General features: G+C 44.3%; 1 protein-coding gene across 2 annotated transcripts in view; it reads right to left on the reverse strand.

Moving 5' to 3' along the window:
* Positions 1-27,059, reverse strand: part of pcsk5b (proprotein convertase subtilisin/kexin type 5b) — a 119,435-nt gene that overhangs the window by 23,940 nt on the left and 68,436 nt on the right. The window contains exons 21-26 of one of the 2 annotated variants that reach the window (XM_072434024.1): positions 21,465-21,567; positions 21,115-21,251; positions 19,197-19,397; positions 18,657-18,725; positions 14,719-14,779; positions 13,069-13,214 (exon numbers count right to left, since the gene is read on the reverse strand). In XM_072434024.1, the coding sequence (XP_072290125.1) occupies positions 13,069-13,214; positions 14,719-14,779; positions 18,657-18,725; positions 19,197-19,397; positions 21,115-21,251; positions 21,465-21,567 (717 nt within the window). Of the gene's footprint in view, positions 1-13,068; positions 13,215-14,718; positions 14,780-18,656; positions 18,726-19,196; positions 19,398-21,114; positions 21,252-21,464; positions 21,568-23,306; positions 26,702-27,059 lie in introns of those variants that run through there. The other variant, XM_072434025.1, reaches the window with a different exon arrangement.

Raw genomic sequence — 27,059 nt, forward strand, 5'->3', positions numbered from 1 at the left:
CTGGACTCTGCAGGCCCGCCCCTATTGGAAGGTGAAGAGACATAACTTTACAACAGGTTGCCCTTAAGTTGCGTGAAATGCAGCATGACATGGCGTCATTGAGAGCTAAGGTGAGCGGGGAACAACAATACCAAGCTTGACTGCGTGGAAGCAACATAATGGAGCTGAAGGCGGGAAACAGACAGACAAAATGTGTACATCCCAGTGGAGGAAATGCAGACTGTTGGTGAAACTGTGCCAGCAGGAGGCAAATTACTATCACGTGTTCTGGGACTGTCCTGTCACTCAAAAATATTGGACTGAAACTAACAATGCACTGCAGGCTGATTTTGACATTACCATCCCTCTCAATTTTAGAACTATATATTTGGGCCTCAAAACTCCTGCCATGGACACAATAAACGGATATATTAGAGCGGACTATTGGTGGCAGGAAAAAGGCCATCACAAAGAAAGGGATGACACAAACCTCACCAATGATCTAGGACTGGATTGACATAGAAACAGACATCAGACAAATGGACAAATTTAACCGACTTTGGATCAAATGGGACTTTAATTTAAATGTGCCGTGATTTTGTTTCTGTTGATGTTTTGTTGATGTCAACTTGTGTTCTTTTCACTCTCTGGTTGTGTTGTTTTCCGTTTTATGTTCAATGTTTATTATTTTAAACAGATTGGTTAATGCCGTGTGTGTGCAGAGTAATGAGGAGAAAATGATTTTGACCTGTACTTTTATCTGTAATATTAATGTTGACGGTTGGCCACTGTCCAGGGTGTACCCCGCCTAAGGCCCAAAGTCACTGGGATAGGCTCCAGTCACCCGCGACCCCGAAAGGGAACACGCGGTAGAAAAGTAATTAATTAATTAATGTTGACAAATTGTATGCCTGTGTTTCAGAGTATCTGATTGAGATGTCACATGTCAGTACGTGGCAGTAACTGTGAATTACCTGATTGACTGTCTTGATTTACACTTTGATTAAGGTCTGATGAGACTGTTGTAAATAGAAGGTAAGTTTTATCGTATTTTGCCATTTTATTATTATTTTTAGACAAAAATTGCCTCCTTCGCCCATCTTTTAGGGCAGGGGTCCCCAATCTTTTTTGCACCACGGACCGGAATAATGTAGGTTTTATTTTCACGGACCGGTGTGCCAGTTTATGTCGCGGTCAGTTCTATTTCATTCCTCCTGACCGCCAGAGGACGGTGCTTAGCACCTGGATATCTACATGTGCGCAGCACATAGGTCGAGATTAATACCAACAAAGTCATGTGGTGGACGTTACATGGGTGACGTCAGAACCAGCCCATATATATATATCTGACGCACCCAGCGCTCTTTTCTTTTTACATTTCTCGCATCAGCGATAGGTCGAACTTCCTTCTTGGAATATTGCTTTGGATTTTCAACCCGTTCTCGCTTGGAGCCTCATATATTGGAGCTGCGCGTTGCGTCCTCCGGAGGGTGCGAGACGGTATCGCATTTGTTGACTGTTATCACCTGCAGTGAGTATTTTTGCCGTTTTCTGGCTAAATATTGATACGCTGTGTGTTGACACCGACTATTACTAGCTGGTTAGCCCTCATATGCTTAGCAGCCAGCTTTTCTCAGCTTATTATCCGACAGTCTGCGGACTTTGATACATTAGTGCATCTGCAGAGCCTGCTAGGCTAGTACACCAGAGTGTTTTTTTCTTTTAACGCCGCGTGTGAGCTCGTGATAACCTGCGCCCCGTGAGTGACTCCGCTCCTGTGGCTTGACCGTTTATTAGCTTGTCTTTTTGCTAGCTATACTTCGGTTGTATTGTATTTTTTACACCTGCGTGACCCGGTGCCTCGTGAGTGTTTTTTCGCTCCAACGGCACCGTGGTTACTGAATATTCTCAATCTCAACCGGTGTTCCGTGAGTGCTCTCCGCTCCTGTGACACCGCAAGTCTGGGACACGCGAGTGTTTCTCCCGCTCACTAGCCCGTTGCTACTGCCTCAGTTTGTGGCGACAGTAGCCTGTGCATGTTCACCAGCGCCTTCTAATTAAGCGCGGTACATGAGCCAGTGACTTGTGAGTGTTATTCGCTCCGGAAAGCTCACAAGATGATGTCATCCCTGTTGCATGGTTGCAACAGTTGCTTGGCTCCTCTAAGCCCAGAAGATGGCCATACCCTATGTCCACATTGTCTGGGGATTGGACATCTGAAACAGACTCTCACAGAAGATGCCTGTTTCAAGTGTATCTCCATTCCACTGGCAGACAGGAGCGCTAGATTGGCAGCGGTTGAGAGTACTATGCCCAAACTGACTCTTGCCTCTAGTCCTGTTAAGGACCATAAACGCCGCAAGCGTCCCCGCATGGAGGCCCCTGAGGCCAAGAGAAGTCATCCTGATCAGGCGTTGTCTGCCAAAGTGGACACTTTGGCTTCTGAATTTGCTCAGATTAAGTCTTTGCTCCTCAGTCTAAAACCTAGTGGTCCTCCCACTGTGCCTAGCCCCATTCTGGATGATGAGGAAGACCAGACAGACTCCAGTGCTGATCATCCTCAGGAGGACGCTATATCCATTGCTGCTTCAGATACTTTGTTCAGAGCAGAAGGTGCAGATTTTCTGGGGGATCGGGTAGAAGGCTGTCACTCTCCCAACCCCTCTGTTGTGAGCTCCCGCTCCTCAGACCTGGAGCCCTTGGAGACAGAGCCTGAGTTTTCCTCTGTTCACGAGGCTATTCAGTTGGCCTTATCGAGACTTGGAGTAGATACACCTGTGATGGCTGTCCCTACAAGTGCCTTTTTCAAAGTCTCCCAGAAGCCTGTATTCAGCGTTCCGGCCTCTTTGCCATACAATTGAGGAGCTCCAACGATGTTGGGCAGATCCCAAGTCGTTTACTCATTTCCCAAGGGAATGCAGGAGTTTGAGTGCTATGCAAGATGCAGCTAAGTATGGATTGGATCGCATGCCCTCCGTTGATGGCACTATTGCGGGCCTGGTTGTAGCGCCTGTGGATGCTGCTCGACCGGAAGCCCGTTGCCCGCGGCTCGGATTGGTCGCCTGGGTAACTCCCTTTCTCATCTAGCCATTGCCCTTTCTCAGTCTCTGAAAAAGGCTGGAGTTGGCAATGCTACGCAGAGCCTGAGTGATGCTTCACTTCAGGCGTTTTCTTACATGTCGAGAGAGCTTTGAAGGCTGATGTCCACTCTGACCATTGCTAGACGCCAGGTGTGGCTAGCCCAGTCCTCCCGGTCAGAGTCTTGCAGGGGTACACTTCGCACTTGTTGTGCCAGGTCATGTGTTTGGACCCGCTGCCCAGCAGACCTTGGAGCGGGCTGTTGAGGCATTAAATCTTGCAGACACTTTCCTGAACTGCATCGTGGCCCCAGACCCCAGCCCAGAGGTGCCAGCTCTTTTCGCCCAGCGGCAAGAGTCTCAACCTTACCAGGATCTGGACGTGTTTTTGATGGCCACGGTCACGCCAGTTGACCCTCTCTCCAGCCCACGTCTTGGCCACCAAGGGGCAGGGCCCCAAGAAATGACCGCCAGGTTCGCCGGGACCGCCCCCCAGGCCTCAAGGCGGCCACAACAGTAGAGTTTGACACTCTACATCTGGCCCCCAGCAGTTTTTCCGAAAGCCACCGCGGTCGTTGGGAGGCCTTAGTTACAGACCAGTGGGTGATTTCAACCCTGTTCGAGGGCTACAAAATTCACGGCGTCCCCCAAAGGTCGAGGGGGTAAAAAGAACCGTTGTTTCCGACCCAGTGAGGTCCATGGCCCTCCGACAGGAGATTCAGGAACTTTTGCGGAAAGGTGCCATAGAAGTTGTTCAGAGTTCAGAACAGTTAAAGGGGTTCTATTCAATTTATTTTCTAGTTCCGAAAAAGGATGGAGGTTTTCGTCCGATTCGCGATCTCAGGCGCCTAAATCATTATGTCAAGGTGGTACGTTTTCACATGCTCCGTACCACGGATGTCCTGCTGTCGGTCAGGGAAGGGGATTGGTTCACAAGTGTCGACTTAAAGGACGCTTATTTCCATGTACCTGTGGCACCACACCACAGACCGTTTCTTCGCTTTGCTTTCGAAGATCAAGCGTATCAGTTCAGAGTGCTCCCCTTCGAGCTCTCTCTGGCGCCCCGTACATTCACCAGGTGTGTGGCGGCAGTTCTTGCGCCCCTTCAAGCCCGCGGAATGAGAATTCTGCCGTACTTGGACGACTGGCTTGTGTGTGCTCGGAGTCGGGAACAAGCACTAGGAGACACTTCCATTCTGTCCATACTGTGTGTCACAATTGGGGCTTTCAGTGAACGTTGCGAAGAGCTCATTGATTCCCAGCCAAAAGGTAATCTTCATTGGCATTGCCATCGAATCTGTGACCATGAAGGCTTTTCCGTCCCCTCAAAGAGTGACGGATGTGCTCAATCTCGTTTCTCGTGTTCAGAGGAATCAGAGTGTCATTCGGTCTGCTTCTTCAGTTGATGGGCAAGCTTATGTCCGTGTCAACATTGATACCTCTGGGGATTCTGTACTTGCGCCCCTTACAGATTTGGTTCAACAATCTGGGCCTATATCCACAGCTGCACCAGCACAGATCTGTGCAGCTCTCCACTCCACTCCGTGTATTCGGCATCTCCGGCCTTGGGGAAACAGAGAGTTCCTTTGCAGTGGCGTTCCTCTGGGCTCTCTCCCATGTCGTCAAGAGGTAGTAGTCACAGACGCCTCACTTACAGGCTGGGGGGCTGTCTGGAACCACAGGATGGTCAGAGGTGTTTGGAATCCTCGAGAGAGGCTCCAACACATAAACATGCTGGAACTGCGAGCTGTTCACTTGGCACTCATGTTCTTCCTTCCTGCCCTCAGGGAGAGACATGTTCTTGTTCGGACAGACAACACGTCAACAGTTTACCACATAAATCATCAAGGGGGCACAAGATCTGTTCACTTACTAGTGGAGGCACGGAAGCTCCACCTGTGGGCGCTGCCCCATTTGCAGAGTGTCAGGGCAGTTCATTTACCAGGCGTGCAGAATTGCACTGCAGATTTTCTCTCGCGGCAGAAACCACAACCGGGAGAGTGGAGGTTGAACCCGATGGTGGTGCAGGAAATCTGGGGGATGTACAGCATGGCAGAGGTAGATCTATTTGCCTCGAGCGCGACAACACATTGTCAACTGTGGTTTTCCCTCTCAGAACCAGACTGTCCACTGGGGCAAGATGCACTGGCACACCCGTGGCCGGAATGCCTCCTGTATGCATTCCCTCCCTTTCCACTCCTGTTGCTAACGCTACACAGGATAGCCAGGAGAAATCACAGAGTGTTATTAGTTGCTCCGTATTGGCCAGGGAGGATATGGTTTCCCGTGCTTCTCCAACTTCTCAATGGGAAACCGTGGACTCTCCCTCAGAGGAAGGATCTCCTGTCACAGCTGGGAGGGAGCATATGGCATCCTCACCCAGAGCGCCTTCACCTGTACCTGTGGCCATTGAAGGGCCGGACTCTGTGTTGACTTCTTGTGACCAGGCAGTTATCCAAACAATTCTGAACGCTTGTGCTGCCTCGACAAGCGCGCTGTATGAGAACAGATGGAAACTATTTGTTAGTTGGTGTGGACCCAGTGCACTGCTCTGTCCCAGTACTACTAAACTACCTTCAGACATTATTTGATAAAAATCTTTCAGTTTCGACTATTAAGGTTTATGTTGCGGCCATTTCAGCCCGCCATTCCTTGATTGATGGTCGTTCAGTGGGTCGCATTCCTTAGTATGCCGGTTTTTAAAGGGTGCCCTTCACCTGCGGCCTCCAAGGCTTACTCGAGTGCCTTCTTGGGATCTTCCATTAGTCCTAGAAGGATTGTGTTCCCCACCGTTTGAGCCATTGGATGGGGCTCAGTTAAGATGGGTGTCAGTGAAGGCAGCGTTTCTGCTTGCAATCTCCTCTGCAAAGCGTATTGGGGAGCCCCATGCTTTGTCAATCGCTGACAATTGCATTCGCTGGAATTCGGATATGTCTGGTGTTACCTTGTTGCCTAACCCATCTTTTTTACCAAAGAGAGTCTCTGCTTTTCACGTTAATCAACCACTTCGCTGGCTGTTTATGCTCCAGAGTCTGAACTTGGGGACTCTGATGTTAGTCCTTTGTGCCCTGTCCGTATGCTGCGGTATTATATTAATGATACTGCTGGGCTTCGCAAGACGGATGCCCTGTTTGTTTGTTATGGGGGTCACAAAAAAGGCTCTGCTGTCTCCAAACAGAGGCTTTCACATTGGGTTGTGGACGCCATCCTTCAGACGTATCGATCTAGGGCTCTTCAGCCTCCCAAAGTTACTTGCCATTCTACCAGAGGAGTGTCCACCTCTTGGGCCGCGCTGAAGGGTGTCCCACTGAATGACATCTGTGCTGCAGCTACGTGGGCCTCCTCCTGTACCTTCGCCGCTTCTACAGAGTGAATGTGGCGGCTCCTCATCCAGTGGCTCCAGTGGTGTTGTCCGCTTCTGTAATTGGCAACTAATCCTGGTAAGAGCAGACTCTTCGTGACCTTGTTGGTATGAGTCATCCAGGTGCTAAGCACCGTCCTCTGGCGGTCATCCGGAATTCATAGAACCTTAGTTACATACGTAACTCTCGGTTCACTTGCTCGGAAGTGGGCGGGGCTCAGGCTTCCATTAGATTCAGCTCGGAAAAGACGCGTTTGTACATTAACAAGTGTGCCATACCAAAAGATCCGAATTGGAGTAACATAACATACAGTTACACGTGTCCTCACTGGTGGAAGCTCATCAGATAAATATGGCAAAATAAGTGCATAAAAATTACAACTCACCACACGCTGTGGGGGCCCTGCGCGTGTTTCTGTGCAATGAGACGGTCCCATCTAGGAGTGATGGGAGACAATGACACCCGCAGTGTGTTTAAGTCCAGTCTGCTCCGTAGTTTTGTCTTGTTGTCGTCACGGCACGAGAAGTAGCGCTCAAACTCTTGTAAAAGTAAAAACAGGTGATCGCGTAGCAGCTGGAGAATGCTGGCCCAGAAGACGTGTCCTCCAAAATCCCCGCTGGCTCCTCGTCTGCTCCTCACTTGGCCTTTTCCCCTTTGCAAAAATGCTCTCTAAGACTTTTGTTTTTTACTCATTTTCGCGAGCTTGTGGTTCTACTTTTGAGCAGTGTGTTTGATGCAACGCATCCGCGATGACGTATCATGTATAATGTACGTATCAGTTATGTTCTCACGCAGGACAAGAGGAGAGATATAATAAACTTGCCATTATATTTAATGGATTTCATTGGCAATTTCCTATCAGGGCTTTCATTATCCACAGACGAGCTTATTAGTGTGTCATGAGGGACAGGCCAAAGTTACGTCGGAGAAGATGCTGTCACTGATAGATTATTTCCAGTTATTGTGCGGCCCGGTAGCAAACGTGTTGCGGACCGGTACCGGTCCCAGGCCCGGTGGTTGGGGACCCCTGTTTTATGGGACGGGAATGGGTTAACTTCCCTTCTGTTTACAACAGTCTCCTCAAATGTAATCAAAGCAGTGAAATGCCAATGTGATAAAATGTGAATATATGATTATATTTCTGTGATGTATTTTATCTGCATAATAGTGATATTTTATCTGCATCATTAGTCTAAGAGAAAAACGGGTGTGTGACAAACTGCATTTGTTTGTGAAGGGGTCGTAAAGATGGGCCAAAGGATGTTTACCCTAGGGGGGGGTGATAACCCAGAGGAGTCTGGGTAATGTTTACCCAAGGCTTTATCTCTACGGAAAAATACCAAGTGCCTTGATGTGAGGCTGACCAATGACAAATGTGACCCGCCTATTCCAGAATATCTAATAAAACCAACCAGCATGAGAAAAAACGGTGTGAGACGCGGGGGTGAGACGCAGGAGGGTCAGCCAGGCTCCTTACAACGGCCTGGCTGACACAGTCCCCGCGTTTTCTCCCATGCATGCCACACAAATGTCTGATGTTTCTGTGTCGTTTAATATTCTAAGTTGAATTGTGTTCTCAATGTGTTAAGGAATAGCATCGGTGTATGTCTAATTCCATGACATTTTCTGGTCCTATCGAGCCGGACGACAAGCAGCCCCTTCGCGGAGATTGACGGGTGAATCGGTGAAGTCTGTGCACAGCTAAAAGGAAGTCCACTTTTCCCGTGGCCGCCCATCGCACCTCAGTCTCCGCGAGGAGAGCGCGTCGTTTCGAAGCAGCAGGAGAACACAGGCGACAAAGAAGGTCAGACAAAATTTTGTGTGTGAAAAAGAGTTAGCCATAAAACGTTTTTATGCATTAGTTTGATATTTACTGGAAAAATATTGTATGCTTTTATGCGCAGTTAGGTATTACTGAGGAAATACCCAGTTTCATATTACTGAGGAAATATTTTAGGCAGTTAGGTATTACTGAGGAAATACCCAGTTTCATATTACTGAGGAAATATGTGTGAATGTAAGCGCTGTGCACGAGCGAGTTAAGTAAGAGAGAAGTATGAATGTGTGAATGAGGATTAATAGTGATTAACTAACAAGTGTGAATCACAATTAATCATACAAGGGTCACAAGGCGTTATTCTGAGAGATCTAAAATTTGCAGTCACGGGTGAATCTTAAACACCACGTTTATGTCCGGAGGAATCTAATATGGAATTTTCTCTAGAAGCTTGACATTGACCGTGACTGTAAAGCAAGTAGCATTTCTCTCAGACGACCGAGACCAAATAATGCCAAAATTATCACCCCAAACTGTAAAAAGACAAAGGAAAAGTCATAAGAGGATTTTGGAGGGAGACTTCCAGTGTGCTCAGATGACGTGGCAGAGAGGGGGAGATAAGGGGGGTCAACAACACAGGAGAATGGGGAGAAAGCAGTTCAGAGGACGCTCTGAAGTAAGGTTAGGAACTAAACCCAGCTGGTTTTAAATATTAGTATTTGAGAGCTCTGTAGAACAAATTTAAGGGTTTTGTTTGATTGACAACAATCAATTATAAAGATTTCACTAAATTTGATAAGAGATGAAGATGAATTCAGATTTTTATAGATGGCCAATATTTTGGGGGAATGTGATCACAGACAGGACACTTCCTGTCCCCGACATAGAAGACAAAAGTTGTGTTTTTATGGTATCGTGTTTTTTGAGTGCACAGAACAAAGCTACGTTTTGTTTTGTTTTGTTTTATTATTGGACTTGACGGAAAATTATCTTTTTGGACTTAATGCATGACTAGATGAAAGTACAGGACAAAAAGACAGAAGTGTTTTTAAATTTAGAATAAAATGCAGGCACGGGCCTGGGAGTGATAATGTGGGTAAATGAGTGACTACTGATGTTTTTGGACATAGGAGTAGAATGGGTAGTAAGTAAAGTGATAGTAAAAGTTATATCAGTAACTTATTTATTTGTATTATCATGAGGAAACCTCGTATTGCGATGTAGACGTAAGTGAGGGAATAAGTTAAATAGTGACGTCCGATGTCCTCCTTGGAAAGACATGAATGGGTCATTAACTAAAGGCAAACGATACCAAGTCATAAAAGATAGTCAGAGATAAGGGGCTATTGACTGGCAAAGAATCTGGAGGACTCAGGATGGAGCAGATGTTGTTATCTTTGAGTATCAACGGCAACACCTCAGGGGGGGTTGATTGATGAGTAATAGGGAAAAGTTAAAATTAACAGCGAAAGAATTTGACATTCTAAAGTAAATACCTGAAGGATTGTGGAGATTCATCAAGAATTGAATAGATTTAAATAAGACAATATCATCTAAATTTAGACGTTATAGAAGTTATGAAAACCAGTGATAACAGGACTTAAACATTATAGGACTCAGGTCGGAGCCAAGAGGGGTTAGACTACAGGAAGGGCCTGGGGGGAGTAGAATAAATTTTACGAGACCCGCAGATTACCTGAAGATAGTGAAAACTATAACCAAGGGGAAGGTTTAGGATCATTTTGATTTTTATACACATATAGACTTGCTAGAACAAACTAATACACAATGTTTGTAAAGCACCACATGAGCAGGTGTGAGAGATTGAGTTTGGAACTCACCTGAAGCACATATAAAAGATTAGCACATATTACATTAGATGGGTGACTTTATTCAGGCCACACCCACAGAGGAGATGTGAAATTATTAATTATGTGAAGAATTCTTAGTTATGAACTGACCCTTATGGCCAGCTCAACGGGGGAATTATTGAGATAATTATTATTGTTTGATGTATTTGAATACATACATACATACATACATACATACGCGCGCACACGTGGAGACCAAACGTTTAGAGTTTGAAACTTTTAGAGTTTGAAACATTTAGAGTTTGAAACATTTGGAGTTTGAAACAAATGGTGGTAAAACAGATTTACAAGTTACAGATCGCAGAGGCAGTGTCGGATTACAGACACATGGGCCCAGCGCCGTGTAAGGGGGGGCTCAGCCAGGGATGTGACCGCTGAACTGTGAAAGGTCAAGAGGTGACATTGCGGAGTGGAAGACAGACGCAATTCCATCTCTTCCTTGATTACATCTTGGATTAGTGAAAGTTGTAAACTATCTGGATTATTGAATTTTGGTTAAATGTAGAATTATGTAGAAGTTTGAGAAATGGGAATTCCATATCTCAAAAAGGAGGGATATGTACGTGTAAACAAATATTCCGAATCAATAATTACTAAAAAAAAAAAAAAAAAAAAAAATTGTAAACAAGAAAACTGTTTGAAATACACTGAATTGTCGAAAAGACTTTGTTTATCACCGCAGCAGAGAACGTGTTGGAGATGTGGTGTTTACAGAGACGAGCCAGGTGGACGAGCAAAGTGGACGGAGCCACACCGTGTCGTCCTCACACCGACCAGGGGAGGACGAGAACATGGGTGCTCTCATGGGAAAGTGAGAGAAATGTCTGGACAACACAGCGGCAGATCCATAACATCGCAGACGCAGGACTTCGTTTGTATGAGTTTTGTCCAGAGTCTACGATAGAGTACGATACTCTGCTACGATGAACGAGAGCCAGAGGCTACGGTGCGCAGAGTACCATACTCTGTGGAAAAAGAATCAACAGTTATCATCATCACAAGTGATGACAATAATATGGGTGCTGAACACCTGTATTATGCACCGGACAATCGGGACAATCGGGACAATCAGGACAATCGATCAACATACACAACTGTGTATACCGGTTAATGGAATATAGAGGGAAGAAAATAAGTGATCAACTTGAAAGGTTATGAAATGCATGATGTGTAATGTATAATGTACAATGTATAATTGACATGACAGAAGCTGAAGAAACACAATGGCATATTATACAGCCACAGTTGTTTGCACTAACTAAGAGAGTTCTTTTTTATCTGCTACAACATAACTACATGTAATGTTAATGAGATTATGAATTGAGATGGGAAATGTACCAGTTCATATGTGTAACCTAACTGTGCAGATAGCGGGAGGAGGTCTCTTAAGGAACCAAGAGAGGACGTATGGTGATGTGGGGACACTTGTGGGACGTTGTGCCTATGTATCCCTTTTGTGGCCAGCCATGGTCATAACAAAGACCAGCATCACCCAGAACCATACCGCAGGGTCAAGGTCGAGAGGTTAGAGGACAGTCTGGTCCCAGTAGCACCTGATACTACGCATTTGATTCTATTGGGGTGTCCAGAGTGGTCCCTGACGAGTCAAACTGACTGACCAGAGCGCAGCGGGTTTTAAGGGCTTTCCGCTTGTACTTCTATATTTCCCATCACACCGCACAAATTATAGACAAGATAAATTGTCTGTTCGTCAAATTACAGAGATTGACCAATCTGACTCAAAATTTAGGACAGTAATGCTGTAGAAATGTTGTGGGCCGAGAGAAAAGAAGTGTGTTCAATGTTGAGAAATTTGCATAAACTTTTTGTGTGTAAAAGTGTCATTTTAACACCAATATGAAAGACATGTTGAAAACTGAAAAGAATAATGTGTTTGGCATATGAGACAGAAGACTAATGCTTTGATAAACAGGAGGGAAATGTGATAAAATGTGAATATATGATTATATTTCTGTGATGTATTTTATCTGCATAATAGTGATATTTTATCTGCATCATTAGTCTAAGAGAAGAACGGGTGTGTGACAAACTGCATTTGTGAAGGGGTCGTAAAGATGGGCCAAAGGATGTTTACCCTAGGGGGGGTGATAACCCAGAGGAGTCTGGGTAATGTTTACCCAAGGCTTTATCTCTACGGAAAAATACCAAGTGCCTTGATGTGAGGCTGACCAATGACAAATGTGACCCGCCTATTCCAGAATATCTAATAAAACCAACCAGCATGAGAAAAAACGGTGTGAGACGCGGGGGTGAGACGCAGGAGGGTCAGCCAGGCTCCTTACAACGGCCTGGCTGACACAGTCCCCGCGTTTTCTCCCATGCATGCCACACAAATGTCTGATGTTTCTGTGTCGTTTAATATTCTAAGTTGAATTGTGTTCTCAATGTGTTAAGGAATAGCATCGGGTGTATGTCTAATTCCATGACAGCCAATCAGCCGTGAGACAGAGATTGGCAGAGAGTACTCTTGCAGTTTTCTGTTATAACTCCTCCCTTAGGGCTTAGGTCAGGACTACACAGCTCAGGGCAGTATAAAGTCTTACTCCTTAGAGCAGTAGCTTCAGATTGAAAGTGACTTCTGGATGGCAGCTAAAACATCTTGATTTCTAAAACATTGTCCAGATGAAAGCTTTGAAACCTTTTCTACTATTGTTACAACACAAAAAAATTTGAACTTGATTTCGATACATTAAAAAGCTCTCTATCCAATACATTTCTAACCACTATGATAAAAAAATAGAATGTTAATTTCAACACAAATTATTAGCAGATTCTTTAATTTTATGGTGTAATCATATGCTAGTTCTGATTAAGATGAAGATCACGCTACAACCAAGGAAAAGTCCAATTTAGTCCTATCTATGTAATTTCATCTAGTTCTCATGGCACTTTCAGAAGTGAGAAGTATCTGTATTTGTGCATGTGGGGAACTAAAGTGGTGCCGGAGTGACCAGGAGGTTCTGGATGAGACGGAGCATTACCGGATACATAGAAGCCGTCCTCACACCAGTAGCAGTAGTTCTGGTCACAGTTGAGGCATTGCTTATCGTCACACGGCACACACTGCCTCGGCCCCTCCAGACTGAAGGTCCCGTCTGGGCAGGACCTGTGGCAGTCCGACTTCAACCTGAAAAACAAGATTCAGAATCGGATTGTACAGTAAAAGTGGGTAATACTGACCAAAACAAGTCCTATGGAGATATTCAGAGCTTTTCCCAGGACCACCGCACAAGAGAGTGAGGTTATACGAGGGTCCAGGACTGACAAGGGCCCAGAAGAGATCAGAACACTTTTCTACAACACCTTTTCTGCTTTTCTATAGTTTCATTTTAGACTAATGATTACAGCATATGGGGCTGTCATTATGTGCAATATGTCATTTCACTCTGGAGAGACGCAGAGACGACAAAGAAAGGACTGTTTAGCAGCTTTATTACGTGGGTTATTTGGCGCTCAGACCCCGGCGGAAGACATTGCGATCATGGGCACTCCATGATCTATTTGTATTAGATGTGTCCCCCAGGTTTGGGGACTGGTGGTGGTAGGTAAGGGAGAATAGAGAGGATGAGAGATGCAGAGGAGGAGAGGGGGAGGTGGTGGGTCGCAGTACGATCAGAGCGGCCGAGCCAACTGCACGGGGGTTAAAATGGGACCGGCTGTGCGCTAATTGGGAGCGAGGAGGCGCGTTGACTGGCGATGGGGAGCAGGTGCGGGGCAATGTCCTGTAGACTCTCCTTCTCGGCCAGGAAAAACTACAAAAAAACCTTCATGGGAAAAAGTAGAAACCTGGAGGAGTTCCGTGATGAAGAAAGGGATCTGAACTCTCACAGATGGACAGGGTGCGTTGGTTGAGCTTAGGAGCAGGTGCCTTGATGTAGATGGTGGAGTTAGGTCTTCCAGGCTGAATTTACACAGGCTTCATTTGTTTTTGTGCAGAACAACTAAAGCCACTGCTCTCACATCTGTCTCCAGTGTGTTCAAGTGTGTGTTTTAAAAGCAAGGACAAAGCAGTAACAAATAAAGGTAGTACATTATTTCAGTATTTTTCAATAGTGAAACAGTTTTATGTATTATTTCCAGTATTGATACTTGGTCAAATGGGAAGCTCATCTCAGATTTTTCAAAAGTTTGTCCTCCAAATGAATGTTTCACTCCTCCCTCATAATTACTCGCTCCTCCTTGAGTCAGAGAGCTGATCCTTCTTTCCTCCTGCACAGTCCAGTCTGAAGGCTCACACATCTGAGAATGGGACTTAAGGAATATTGAAATAGTATTCAAAAAGACGGGGTGTTCATCATTTTCTGGGGAACCCCACTGTTTTGGTATGTGTTCTAATCTAGATGAATGACACTACAGGCAAAACATTAATTTTGAACTTTCTCTCTCAACAAATACGCATTGAATGTTCTTCATCTATAGAGTTTTCTCAAAGCCGTCAATGGTGTGCTTATGTACATATACATATATATGTGGTTTGTGTGGAAGTGTGTCTCTTTTACTAAGTCTGTATTGTCTGTGTTCATGAACTCAACACTGAAAGCTGCTTTTGTTAAAAAACATATCTCCCGGTCTATTGTATGTAAATCGTGTCACAGTAAAAGCAGACGCTCCGGAGTAAGACGCTCACTCACTTGTAGTACTCGTCCTCACACTGGACACACACGGTGGGCTGGGCCGAGTCTCCCCCCTCCACTGGAACAAAACATGTATAGATTTATTATTTGTTGATATGTTGTATCTTAAACTGTGGGGTATGTGTGCCAGTGTCCCTGGTGGCACGAGAGGCTCTCTACAGCAGTGGTTCCCAAAGTGAGGGTCACGAAGAATGACCTGGGGGATGATTTCATAATGTCACTGAACTAGACCTATCCTTAATTGAAAACAGTATGTTTGGGTGAAATAGTGTCAGATAACATAATAAAATACCAAAATAAATACTAATAAACAACTGCTCCGCGGTGGCTGTGAACACAACATTTTGCACATCTGCAGTGACAGATCTCTGCTCTGTGACTGACAGAAGTAAACCTGGAGAAGCACCTGCTGCTCTCCTGCTTTTCTCACACAAAACTCACAATAACCTGCTCAAACCACGGCCTCTCCTCACAGCCTCACGCAGTAATCTGCAGATAAACATCTTATCTGAAGCGGCTCACGACTTCTTTTAAAGCCTTTTACAAGCTGTGACTCACTGTGTGTAGTGTTAACTGTCTTTAGGGTTAGGGTATTAATTGAGGAGTTACTAAGCCTGTTCATTATGGATTAAGTGTCTGTTCCTGCTTTATTAAGGAATTAAAAGTGTAGTTATATTCAAGTGATTATATATTTGCTTGATTGTTGCTTGATTTATAGTCATTTCTTGGTTAGAACTACTGTAAGAGAGTTTCAGCCCTAGTTTAGAGCTGGAACAGTCCCCTTACAGATATGATGTAGATCTAGACCCATTTTACTCCTCAGGTGGAACTTGGAGTGAATAGTTTGATAAATTATGTTTAAAACAAACTTGTGTGACACATTGTCAGTGATGTGAATTCTTGGTTTTAGTCTGCTGGCAATCAATCTCCCTGAAGATAAGCAGGCAACGCCACCAGGTCAAGTTACAGGTCAGATCTGTGTGGAAGCGAGCCTGCTCTCACATCTGTCTGCAGAGTGTTCAAATGCGATTGTTTTTTACAAAGCTCTTTATTTGAAAAATTGCACGATAGATTTGTTTCATGCCATCATTACAGAACATTACAGGTAACGGAATAAAAAATAAAGGTAGTAAATTTGTCATATCTATGCTATTTATGTTTGTTTTAGTATCGATTTTTTATTGTCATTTTTTTATAATCAAAACCTTTACCTAATGAATATTTGTACACCCCCTTTTCACCAGCAGAGGGCAGTCCAGTACCACTAAAACAATTCCAGTTTATCCATATATAGCTCTTAAAGGCCAAGATTTGTAAAGTTTTATAAAGGAGGTGCGCAGGGAGCAACTGATGAAAATATATATGTCTAAACCAGTTATTGTTCACCATGGGCAAAAATATTCTCTACATAAATGCTAATTTGTAGGCCACAAGTACATTTTTTCTGTAGCAGGTTTTGAGATCTATGTTCAGTCCGTTTTCCCCATGGACCACAAAGAGCTGTAAACAATGAATGTCTGTGCAAGTAGTTTTTTCTCAGTTAATGATTGTCAATATGGATTTGAAAAATCTACACAGCTTCATTATCAGACAAAACAATCCAGAGAGAAAGAGATGCATCTGGGACATCAAGCAGCAGCCCCCACGCCCCATTTCTGCCCCCCTCCTCTGAGTCCTGAACTGGACAAGACTGTACCTGTGAAAGACATTAGTCATCAGAGGAGAGAGGGAGAGAACAAGGAGGAGAGGGGGGAAGTGGGGAGGAGGGAGGCAGAGGAAGGGAGATTAGAAGGGACGAAGATGGGGAGAGGGAGAAAGAGACGGATGGAGGAGAGGGGGAGAAAAAGAGGGGTGCAGTGTGGGGGAGGGAGGAGAGAGGGAAAATAGAGGGGGAGAGAAAGGGTGGAGGGGAGGATGAGATAAGGAGTGAATTATGAGGGGGGAATCAAGAAGAGAGGAAAGAGAAGAGTGGGAGAGAGGGAGAAAAGGAGGCGAGAAGGACAGGAGAAGAGAGGGAGGAAAGAAGAGGGAAAATAAGGGGGGAAGAGGGAGGAGAGGAGGGAGAAGTGGAGGGAAGAAGAGGGGGAAAGAGGAGCAAAGAGCAGAGAGAAAAGGAGAGAGGTGAAAGAAAAGGAGAAGCGAGGGAAGAGGAGGGAAATGGGAGGGGGAAGAGAGAGGGCAATAAGGAAAGAAGAGAGAGTACTAGCGGGAGAATAGGAGAGAAGGAGGATGAGAAGGGGAAAAGAGTGAGAGAAGTGAGAAAAAACATTGGTAAGGTTGAAAAGAGCAAAGAAGAAGAGGGGGATAAGAGCGGGAAAAGAGGAGGGGGAGGAGGAGATGGTCAAGAGGTGGAATAAGGACAGAAGAGGAGACAATGAAGGAGAGGTAGAAAATAAAGATTTCCTTTAATGAAGGAGATTTCCTTTAATGAATAAATAATTATAATCTGTCACCTGCACTTCAAGAGGCGGAAGAGGGAGAAAAGGAGGGGAGATGAGGAGACGAGGGGAAGAGGAAGAAAGGAGGTGGAAATCCAGCCTCAGGGCAGTGTCTGCAACGTGAACCATTAGACACTCAGGAACCCTGGGCAGAACTGCTCTATTTTCATTCTTACGGTCAAAAAGAACCCTCCACTGCCCCAGCCGTTTGCAGTGTAAACTACTGCGGCGTTACTTTAGCACGGGCTCCTGTGGTGGTGGACTCGAGAGGGCCGTTTGGATCAGACACACGGTCAGATCAAAGAGAAACCTTTTTAGACCTTTGACAGTTTCCTGATGCTGTTCCCTTTAGTGGATTCATCGATCAGCAGAGCATGTACAACACAATGAATGACCCACACATTCTCACATTCATTTCAGATAAAAGCGCGATGGCTCGTGGGTAGAAGCTGTTTGTCTGTGTACTCTGTGTATGCGCCGCCATCGTGACAGACTTGTCTTTAGTCTAAAGATTTCTTTAGTCTACCACAGACATAAATCAGAACAACCGTGTATTAACAACATGTGAGTTTGTCCCAGAGTTCAGCCACAGCCGGTGCCCTCTGTCTGGGCTGGCACGGAGCAGCTAGACCTCAGATATGGATGAATGGATGAAAAGTGAGTAATGACAGGGCCGCGTGCAGCTCACTCTCCCTGGAATGTGTCTGCGGCAACGACAGCCTGAGGCTTTCAGGCGGGCATCACTTTAGTGCACTTTGAATCAAATAAATTCCTATTGGTCAGCCTCTGTCACGCTCTGAGTGAGTAACCAAAACACAGTTAGACGTGGGAGATACATCTAAAAAGGATAATATTGCAATTGTTGTTTTCAATATTTGCAAAATCAAAAACAATAGAGAGTACATAATCAGATTTCAGATCTTGTCACAGATTCTTCATTGCCTTTAGGTCTGGACTTTGGGCCTTTATAACACGGATGGATATGTTTGTTTTAAACCAGTCCATTGGGGCTCTTTATGTTTGGGGTCGTTGCCCTGCTGAAGCTGAAGCTCCGACACAGTCTCAAGTCTTTTGCAGACGCCAACAGGTTTTCTTCTAAGATCCCGCTGTACAGTATTTAGTTCCATCCATCTTGTCTCAGCTCTGAGCAGCTTCCACGTTCCTGCTGAAGAAAAGCAGCTCCACAACCTGAAGCTGCACCTCCATGTGTGACAGTGAAGAGGATGTGTTCAGAGTCATGGGAGTTTTGCCAGAGCACCTTCTTCCACGTGTTTGCTGTGTCCCACACACGACTTCTGGCAAACGTTTTTTTCAACGACTGGGACGCAGGATTAACCTTTGCCCTTAACCATGCCTGTGCATATTTGTGCTGTGTGTGAGTGAGTGATGGGTGGAACTCAGAGAAGCTATTTGTGGATATTGGCAGCCACATGTCATTCAGTCAGCCCCAGGGCAGGTGTGCCAACAGAGTTCCAGAGAAGTGTGCGTTGTACTCACGGTGTTTGCACTGCTTACAGCCCTCGTCACACGGGACACAGGCCTCATCTCGGGAATCTGCCACCTCGCCTGGAGAGAAGGTCAGACTCAGCACAGACACCACCACATTCTTCTGCAGTTACTCCTTTTTCTAGCTAATTCATGCTGCAACTCCCGTATTATGCAAGATAAAATTACACAATAGTTTCCAGAAGGTTTAAGTTGCAAGTTCACAGTTCACACTATATAACGTGATGTTTGATTTTCAGGAGAACATCTGACTGCAGCTTTTTGGTTTTATTTTCTCGTTAAGTGCCCTTAATGGACATTCTGCACTGTTTGTATTGTTATTGCCCTTTAAGCTTCTTGTAAAGCTCTTGTATCTTCTACCCTACAACTCGCGCTCTTGAACTTAAATAATGTGTCTAATGAGTGCACCCATGACCATCTCTCAGTCAGGCATTCCCTCATCAGGAATTGTGTCAGCACTCCATCTACAGGCAGCAGAGGGTGTCACCACGGGGACATAAACAAAGGTCTGGCCTGTGATTGGACTTGTACCTTCCGAGCACTGCAGCGGCACACACTGGCCAGCTTTCAGCCTGCGTCCTGGGCCACAGTGCAGGCAGAGCAGGGCGGAGGAGCATGCGAGGCAGTGTTCAGGGCACGGCTCACAGCGGCTGCGCAGAGAGTGGAAGTGACCCTCCGGACATGTGAGGCGGCACTGGCCCTCGAACAGGAACCGCGCCACGCCATGGACATCTGAGGTCACAACAGAGACAACACGGTGGAACCAGAAGGTACAATCAGGTCAATCATGATTACGGCTGGGCAATACTGACAAACATTGAATCTTTAAGCATTATCTTAACAATATACAGACGATATTTGAACAATGTATCAGGCTGTATCACAACATGTTTTGGTTGAGGTTCAAGTATCGCAAAAAACTAGAAACTAGTAAAATGCCAGTAATATACAACACATTTACATTATAAACAGTACAATTAGGATTAGTATAAAAATATAAAAGATTACGAGTCCATATAAAAACAGATTACTGGGTGAAACTGTCAAGAAATTACACATGAATCAATGCTATTACTTAACAGTCAGAGAACATAATTCAACTTAGAATATTAAACGACACAGAAACGTCAGTCTTTTGTGTGGCTTGCAAGGGAGAGGAAGGCTTAGCCGAGTCAAGATGTTGTAAGCAACCTGAACGACTTTCCAAAATCACTCTCAGCGTTCCTCCCTCTTACAAGTCATTTTATTAAAATCACACATAAAAAGGAGGCGGGTCACATTTCTCATTGGTCAGCTTCACATTAAGGCACTTGTCTTTTACGACTCTTTGGTATTATCTTTAGAGATAAAAACCTTGGTGAATGTTCTACCCATCTGGTCCCCAGGATGGGAGGAACATTCCTCACGGCTGCTTCTACAACATCTTCACACATGTTATTAGAAAAACATGCCTTTCCCTCCCCCCAGGCTAATGATGCAGATAACTTTTAACACACAAATATAATCATATATTTACATTTTATCACAGAAACATGTACAGAAATATGCAAGAGCACAAAAATACACAACAAATGTCAACAATAACATGGGACAAGCCTGTAACCTAGCATTAGCCAGCTGCTAACGGCCTGAAACAAGCAGCTCAGCCTCAGTCTGGAGTGATCTCTGGAAGTCCACTGGTCCCTCCTGACCACAGGCACACATTTCTGGACAAATGGGGTCTTTGGGGATGTGACAGAATCCTTTGTTTTCAGACTTTTTGTTAGCAGTGCCCACAGTGAACGTGCAGCTTTCATCATCAAGATGGCAGTAGCAACGAGTGTGTGACGACACTTCGGACTCACAAATACCTCCCATTGTTATTGTGACAGCTCTGTAGAAGATTTACTCCATATTCTAATTTTGCATATCTCCAAAACAACAATTTTGATACATTTTTGATATAAATCCCACTTATAATCATTATGTTTCGTGTGTCTGAGACGAGGTTGTTTTTCCAGTGTCTTATTACCGTAATGTGTCATCGAATGTCAGACAGACTACAATTAAAACTCACACATTGAAACAAGTCTGTGCACGACTAATTGAGTGAGTGCTCGTTTCCAGCTCAGATCTCTGTAAAGACGTGTCGTAGGGTCTCTACAGCAGTCGGCCTCATTCAGATTATTCCCCAAAGTAGACGCAGGTCACACACTTAAAGGTGCACTGTATCTTTTCTCCATGGAGTCTTTATAGCATTTATTTGAGTACAGCTGTTTTTATTGCACTCAACACCTTGAAAAACATGCATGCTTTGTGGAGCAGGGTCAACTCTCCACAGATCTGTTTAGGTACAGCAAGAATATCCCCATGTAGAAAAGTTACACAGTGCACCTTTAAACAAACTGAAAATATGGGTCCAGTGGTTCTGTGGGCTCTTTATGGTACAGATAAGTGGTCCGTGTTGTACCTTTGTCACAGCTGGTGCAGTTGTCGGGCCCGGCATCCGTGCACTCATGACAGGTGTGGTGACATGGGTAACACTGTTTGTCCAGGGTATAGCGCCCCCTTGGGCAGCGAATTTCACAGTGCCCGTCATCATAAAACCTGCAAAGACGTGGTTTTTGTCAGCCAAGCAGAATAAATATAACAGTACTGAGAGGCTGCATGGAAGAATGTATGTTTTCAAGGTATTTTCTAGCAGCAAAAACACCCTTAATGAAAAACAAATCTAAATATATATGAAATAAGATCTCCACCAGCAGAAGTCACATTTTGGCCCAGTTTAGGCCTGTTGTGTAGTACCGGTGTGGCCCTCACCTGCCTGCGGGACAGCGGGTGCAGTCCTCCCTCTCAGGGCCGGAGCACTGCTGGCACGTGGCATCACACATGTGGCACTTCCCATGCGTGCTCATGTACTCTCCTGAACACACATCACAAGCTCAGGACACAGACGAGAACCATAACGAGAAGTCAAACTGTGCCTATGACAGATCAGACTAATAATTTCAATAAAATACAGTTATATTCAAAATTTTGGTGAACACTGAACCAATTTAACCCCAGTTTGAATTTCACAAGTTTATAACTTCTTTATTTAATGAAATGATGACTTCCCACAAGGTAATTCCATGACTCTTACTACAACTTTATGCTGCAAAAATCTACCAAAAGCTACAAGTCACACTTGGCAAAAAAAATACAGGAGACCTTTATTTTGGTAAAAGAATTTGTTCCTTGTGTTACACATACATACATTTCTAAAATCTAAACCTGTTTTACCTTCACAAACTGCCACTAGATTTGTGCAAAACATTTATATTTATCACAGAATTATCTCCAAACCAAACATGAGTAGAAAAACATATGCACTTTAAGACAAATATAGATTTTAAAATGTAAAATGTGTCTCCAGTATTTCTACTCCACACTGGCAGCACAGATCTTTGAACACACTTCCCTGTGTTCAGTGCTTTGAGGCCGTCTGCTTCTGTCTCAGATCTCACACCTCCATGGTAAACAAAACCAGGACCATGCAGGGACTCATCGTTTCTGCTGCACTTCCAGGCCAGAACATGCCTCATTATCTCTGACTGCCTTACATCTGTGGTGACAGCGCCTTCCTCTGCCTCATGTCTTTTAAACATCAGTATCAAAAAGAAACAGCCTGTAAAGCAATAAATCAATGTCGTAATTGACCAAAAACATTTAAGTTCAAAATAAACTGAACCACAGACAAGAGAGATGTTGAATTTACAGGTTTCAAATTGGGTTTATTCACTTTTAGTTGTCTGGCATTAACAGATGTAATACAATGAGAGTAGATTTTCACACTCACCTTGTGAAATACTGGCACAAGCTGCAGAACTGGGAGGGTCTTTAATGTTTTAAGGGTAAACAAGCAGTGTTCTTTTTAACGGCGGCACTTGATATGGATATTTACATCCTCAGTGTCCGGCCACAGGGACAAGCTGCTCTTGTACCACACGCTGGTCCAGATCAGCAGCAGGAGCGTTCATTGTTCAAAATGAAACAATGACGCTTGTTTGGACAAAGAAAACAGGCGGCAGCTTCCCATTCGTGGGTTCTCTGCTCGGGCCATTCTACAGACTTTACATTAGTCCTCGTTTTCACACAAGAAGTGCTTTAGGGCAATTGTATTTGACCTTTACTTGACCTGGAAAGTCTCAGAGATTCATTGGTCTAAGTATTTTTAGTGAGGGAAATCACAGCACTACGCAGACACAGTGAGAACATGCAAACTCCACACAGAAAGGCCCAGTCATTTGCAGGACTCAAACACCAATATTAGGGACACCATAACTACTTTTAGTACATACTGGGTTATTTTAGGCTTAATTTCCTACCCAGAGTGTTCCCCTTTATCAGATGGTAGACAAAAAGGGAATAAATGAAGAAAACATTTGAGAGAAGACTGACTTCGAAACTGCTGAACTAAGAACCATAAGAACATGTTTGTGGAGCTCTAAAGTACAGAGTTAGCATCTTTTATACAGATTAAGACCTCACAGGGCCATTTAGTGCTCCGCTGAGGAAATATTATCTAAAGAACTGCAGCATTTGAAACTCAAAAACCATATATCGAATGTAAGAAAAAAATTGCAATGCTGTTGAGAGAATACAGTAGTCATAAAAAACAAATTAAAATTTAAAACACAGATTAAAATTTTTAATAAGTACACTTAAGTAAAAAAGATTTTCAAAACTAGGACCTTGAGTAACACTAAATGCATCGTCACAGATATGATACACAATATAAACAGCTTTAGAATACGAGGCGTGTGTCGACTATCACACAAGCTAACGTCATTTCAAGTCATTTTATGGACCAGGAAGAACTTTAGTATCCAAACAAGGGAAGGACTTTATTATAAATCATAAAGAACTCGCCGTCGACAGTACAGTAAGTGGGAAAAACTTTTGGATGTATGTTGAGAAAAAAAAAAAAAAAAGGTACACGCCCAAAATGGTTTAAATTCCGAGCCTTGATGCAATACTAATGGAATGAGTTTTGAATGTGAAAAATTAACATTTAGGGAAGCACTTTGCTCCCACATTGAGTCCGCTGTGGCTCCAGAGGCAAGTTTCCCATTCATTTTTTCTTTATAAGTTGAAAGGCACAACAAAGGCTAACAAACAATGTGGTAACAAATATTCATCACGCGGTTGTTTTGAGTCCAAAACAAAACCGTTTAAATTAAAATGGCGAAATGTTAGTGATTTATTAGGTCTCCGAAACAGATTGGAAATAAAATGATAGATCTTGTGGTGTTTAGTTACCAAATAGCTGATTAGCCCTGAGCAAGCCTTCAAACTTTTCTCTTTTTTGTTATGAGAAAATTACTTCCAGAACAACGCAGTGGGAAAATCCATTGACAGACAGAAAGAGTTCAGTATTTTCTCGACACAGAAACGCAACATTGTGCAGGAAATGTTGGGATGGTTCCATGCTGTGTTGCAAATGCACGAGGGTTAGGGATCCCACTAAACAATATTTATTGTTGGGAGGCTAATGGTGTTAGAGAAATGCTACTTGTCCTAAGTCTCAGTGCCATCTATAATGTCATATTCCCAAAGATGTCAGAGTACAGTAAAATACGTTCATGTTCTTGCGCTGAAATGGAACATGGACTTTGTAGTTCCCTCTGCTGCAACTTCGAAATACATTTAGGTGAGATTTCTTACATTACCATAACCTACATAAAGTCCAACCCTTAAATCAAGTGGTTTATCGTAGAAATTGTGACAACGTCTCGCTTGAAGCACCACTGGAAATCCCTTTCACCACTAGTGGTTTCCTCTTGTCGCGTGTACCCAGCTCCTACTGTACTCCCAAGGAAAAGGCGGCGGGGCGGTTGTGGTGGCAATAGTGAGCTAACACTAAACGCGAGCGATCGAGGGTAAATGCAAATAACCATGTGTCCAATGTTTCTGCAGAAGATCAGGTAAATGTGCTTCAATGCGACACGGTACTCTCTCTGCGCACGTTCAAGCTCAAGTTGTACCACTGGGGGCAGCAGACTTATTTTAGCTGGTTATTAACATGCCAAACCGTACTAAAACATGACATCAACAGACCATTTACCATATTATGTTGTGATGTAATAATTGAGCATGTAAATGAGAACAGAAAACGTTGCATTTCTAGTGATTCGTGCACGTTTGAGTCATCTGTATTCTCCTGCATTCAAGACGCCATCACTCATCACGCCAAATCAGTTTTCCCATTGTTTTTTTTTCTTTCTAAAACACAGGATTCAGTTGCGTCCTGTAGGAATTTTGGGGAGAAATATCTTCTGCTCGCTCTTGTGATCTTTGCTCTCCATAACACGATCCGGCAGAGCGATGTCGTCATGGCGTTTACAGCGACATGTCGTAAGGGAGCAGCCGTAAATCAGCGCAGTAATTTTTCAACCGGAAATCAGCAAAATCTTTTTAATTAAGTAGTTTTGTGAGTATTGTGATGTAAAATGTCCAAAATAAAAAATAGATGATAACTATTTAGCAGACAAAAGCATAATAAGTCTGTTGTACACGTGGTTGTAAGCAAGGCGGTTGTTAGCATTAGCCGCCATCAATTCTGCATCATGAGAAGTTTGAAGAAAAAAAACTCCGGCCTTAAAAATGTGCCACCAACAGCCTCTTTTTATGTTTTTGTTTGTGTGTGTGCCGCCAGTAGAGACCTCGCCCTCTTTCTCTACAGGAGAAGAGTGAAACGCCCCAATTAGAGTCTTTTATCGAATTGAAGGTCGTTAGTGTGACTATATTTTCATCATTTTAATAGCTAGAAACAATTAAAATGTTCTGTAAGTTGAAGCTGTATTTAAATAGTTCGTTATTTTTAGATAAAGACACGTAAAATACCTGCTGCAATTACCATCAGATATAACTGCTTCGTTAGCTTGGATTGATTAGCGTTTAAATGCTATGCTTCCATGAACGTTGGGCTCATATTTAACTTAAAAATAAACTAGACGTAATTTGTCCACGTACGAGTTGGTGTAGTAAGAGACCATTGTTTGTGCAGAAGAAATCTAATGGAAATTTGATGCAGGTTTGGTTCCAAGCTGGACCTGGGGAATCGCGCTACGTACATGCGAGCTGGACCTGGGAAATCGCGCTGCGCACGTGCAAGCTGGACCTGGAAAATCGCGATGCGTACACGCGAGCTGGACCTGGGGAATCGCGCTGCGTATGTGCAAGCTGGAACTGGGGAATCACAAGCTGAACCCGGGGAATTGCGCTGCGTTCGTGCGAGCTGGACCTGGGGAATCGCGCTGCGCACGTGCTAGCTGGACCTGCGAAATCGCGATGCGTACGTGTGAGCTGGACCTGGGAAATCGCGCTGCGCACGTGCAAGCTGGACCTAGGAAATCACGATGCGTATGTGTGAGCTGGACCTGGGGAATCACAAGCTGAATCTGGGGAATCGCGCTGCGTATGTGCGAGTGGAGCTGTGGTGCAGGGGTTTGGGCCGCGGAAAGTGTCTGGGCCGGAGAGGTGATTGTGGTTCAGAAATGTGTGCGTTTGAATATTCATGTGTGAGGTCCACTGCCAAAGTTAAGTCCAGACACACATTTTCTTTCACATTATTGAACACACTTCCTTTTATTATTTCATATGAATCGGCCTATACTTTTTCCCATCCAATGATCCTCCTGCAGAGACCAGAACGAGGAGCCAAAAATGCAGAGGAACGCCCCGGCTCCTCCCGCTACCTACGCTGGCAACAAAAAAGTAAGGGTTTTGGCATCGATGCTTTGGTCACATAACTTGAATGTTTGGTCCCTGGCGGTGTGTCCCTGTACAGAAAAGGTAGGTTTGTTGTAGTCCTGTATCGCACCTCCGTTGCAGTCCGTTAGAGGCACAAATTCTCGTATAAATTATGTGACGTGGTTGAGCGGGCCAGAGTTCCGGCGCTCAGCCCTTTTGCGAGCACGTTCTGCAGCACAGTTGTTGCAGGACTTTCCTCTGGCACAGATTGTTCTTTTTTACGAGCACACAGAAACTGCCCTCCGCCCAAGATTCTTCATTCGCTTTCCACAGACCAGGAAGAAGAGATACAGGAAGAGGAAACACAGGTAAAATCAGAGCGGAGCGGTTTGATCCAATCAGAGGCAGTGTTGGCCGAGGAAGGCGGGGATTGTGGTCCGGTGGAGGGATTGGGTCCATTTCAGAGGAGAGAGGGCGAGAGAGAAGAAAAGAGAAAGAGGAAAAACAAATGACACACAATTAGCAAACTGTAGTTGTAATTTCACAGAGTAACTGCTGACACGTCCGTTTAGAATCAGGTGGAATTATTGACCCTTTAAAATGTCATCAGAATGATCCAAACTTCAGAATGGAGACAAAATGAAGTCGACCCAAATACATTTAACCAACATCAGATTTAAA

This window comes from Eucyclogobius newberryi, unplaced genomic scaffold (genome assembly GCF_026437365.1).
Source record: "Eucyclogobius newberryi isolate DKJ021-1_F unplaced genomic scaffold, fEucNew1.0.hap1 SCAF_6, whole genome shotgun sequence".
Lineage (NCBI taxonomy): Eukaryota > Metazoa > Chordata > Actinopteri > Gobiiformes > Gobiidae > Eucyclogobius > Eucyclogobius newberryi.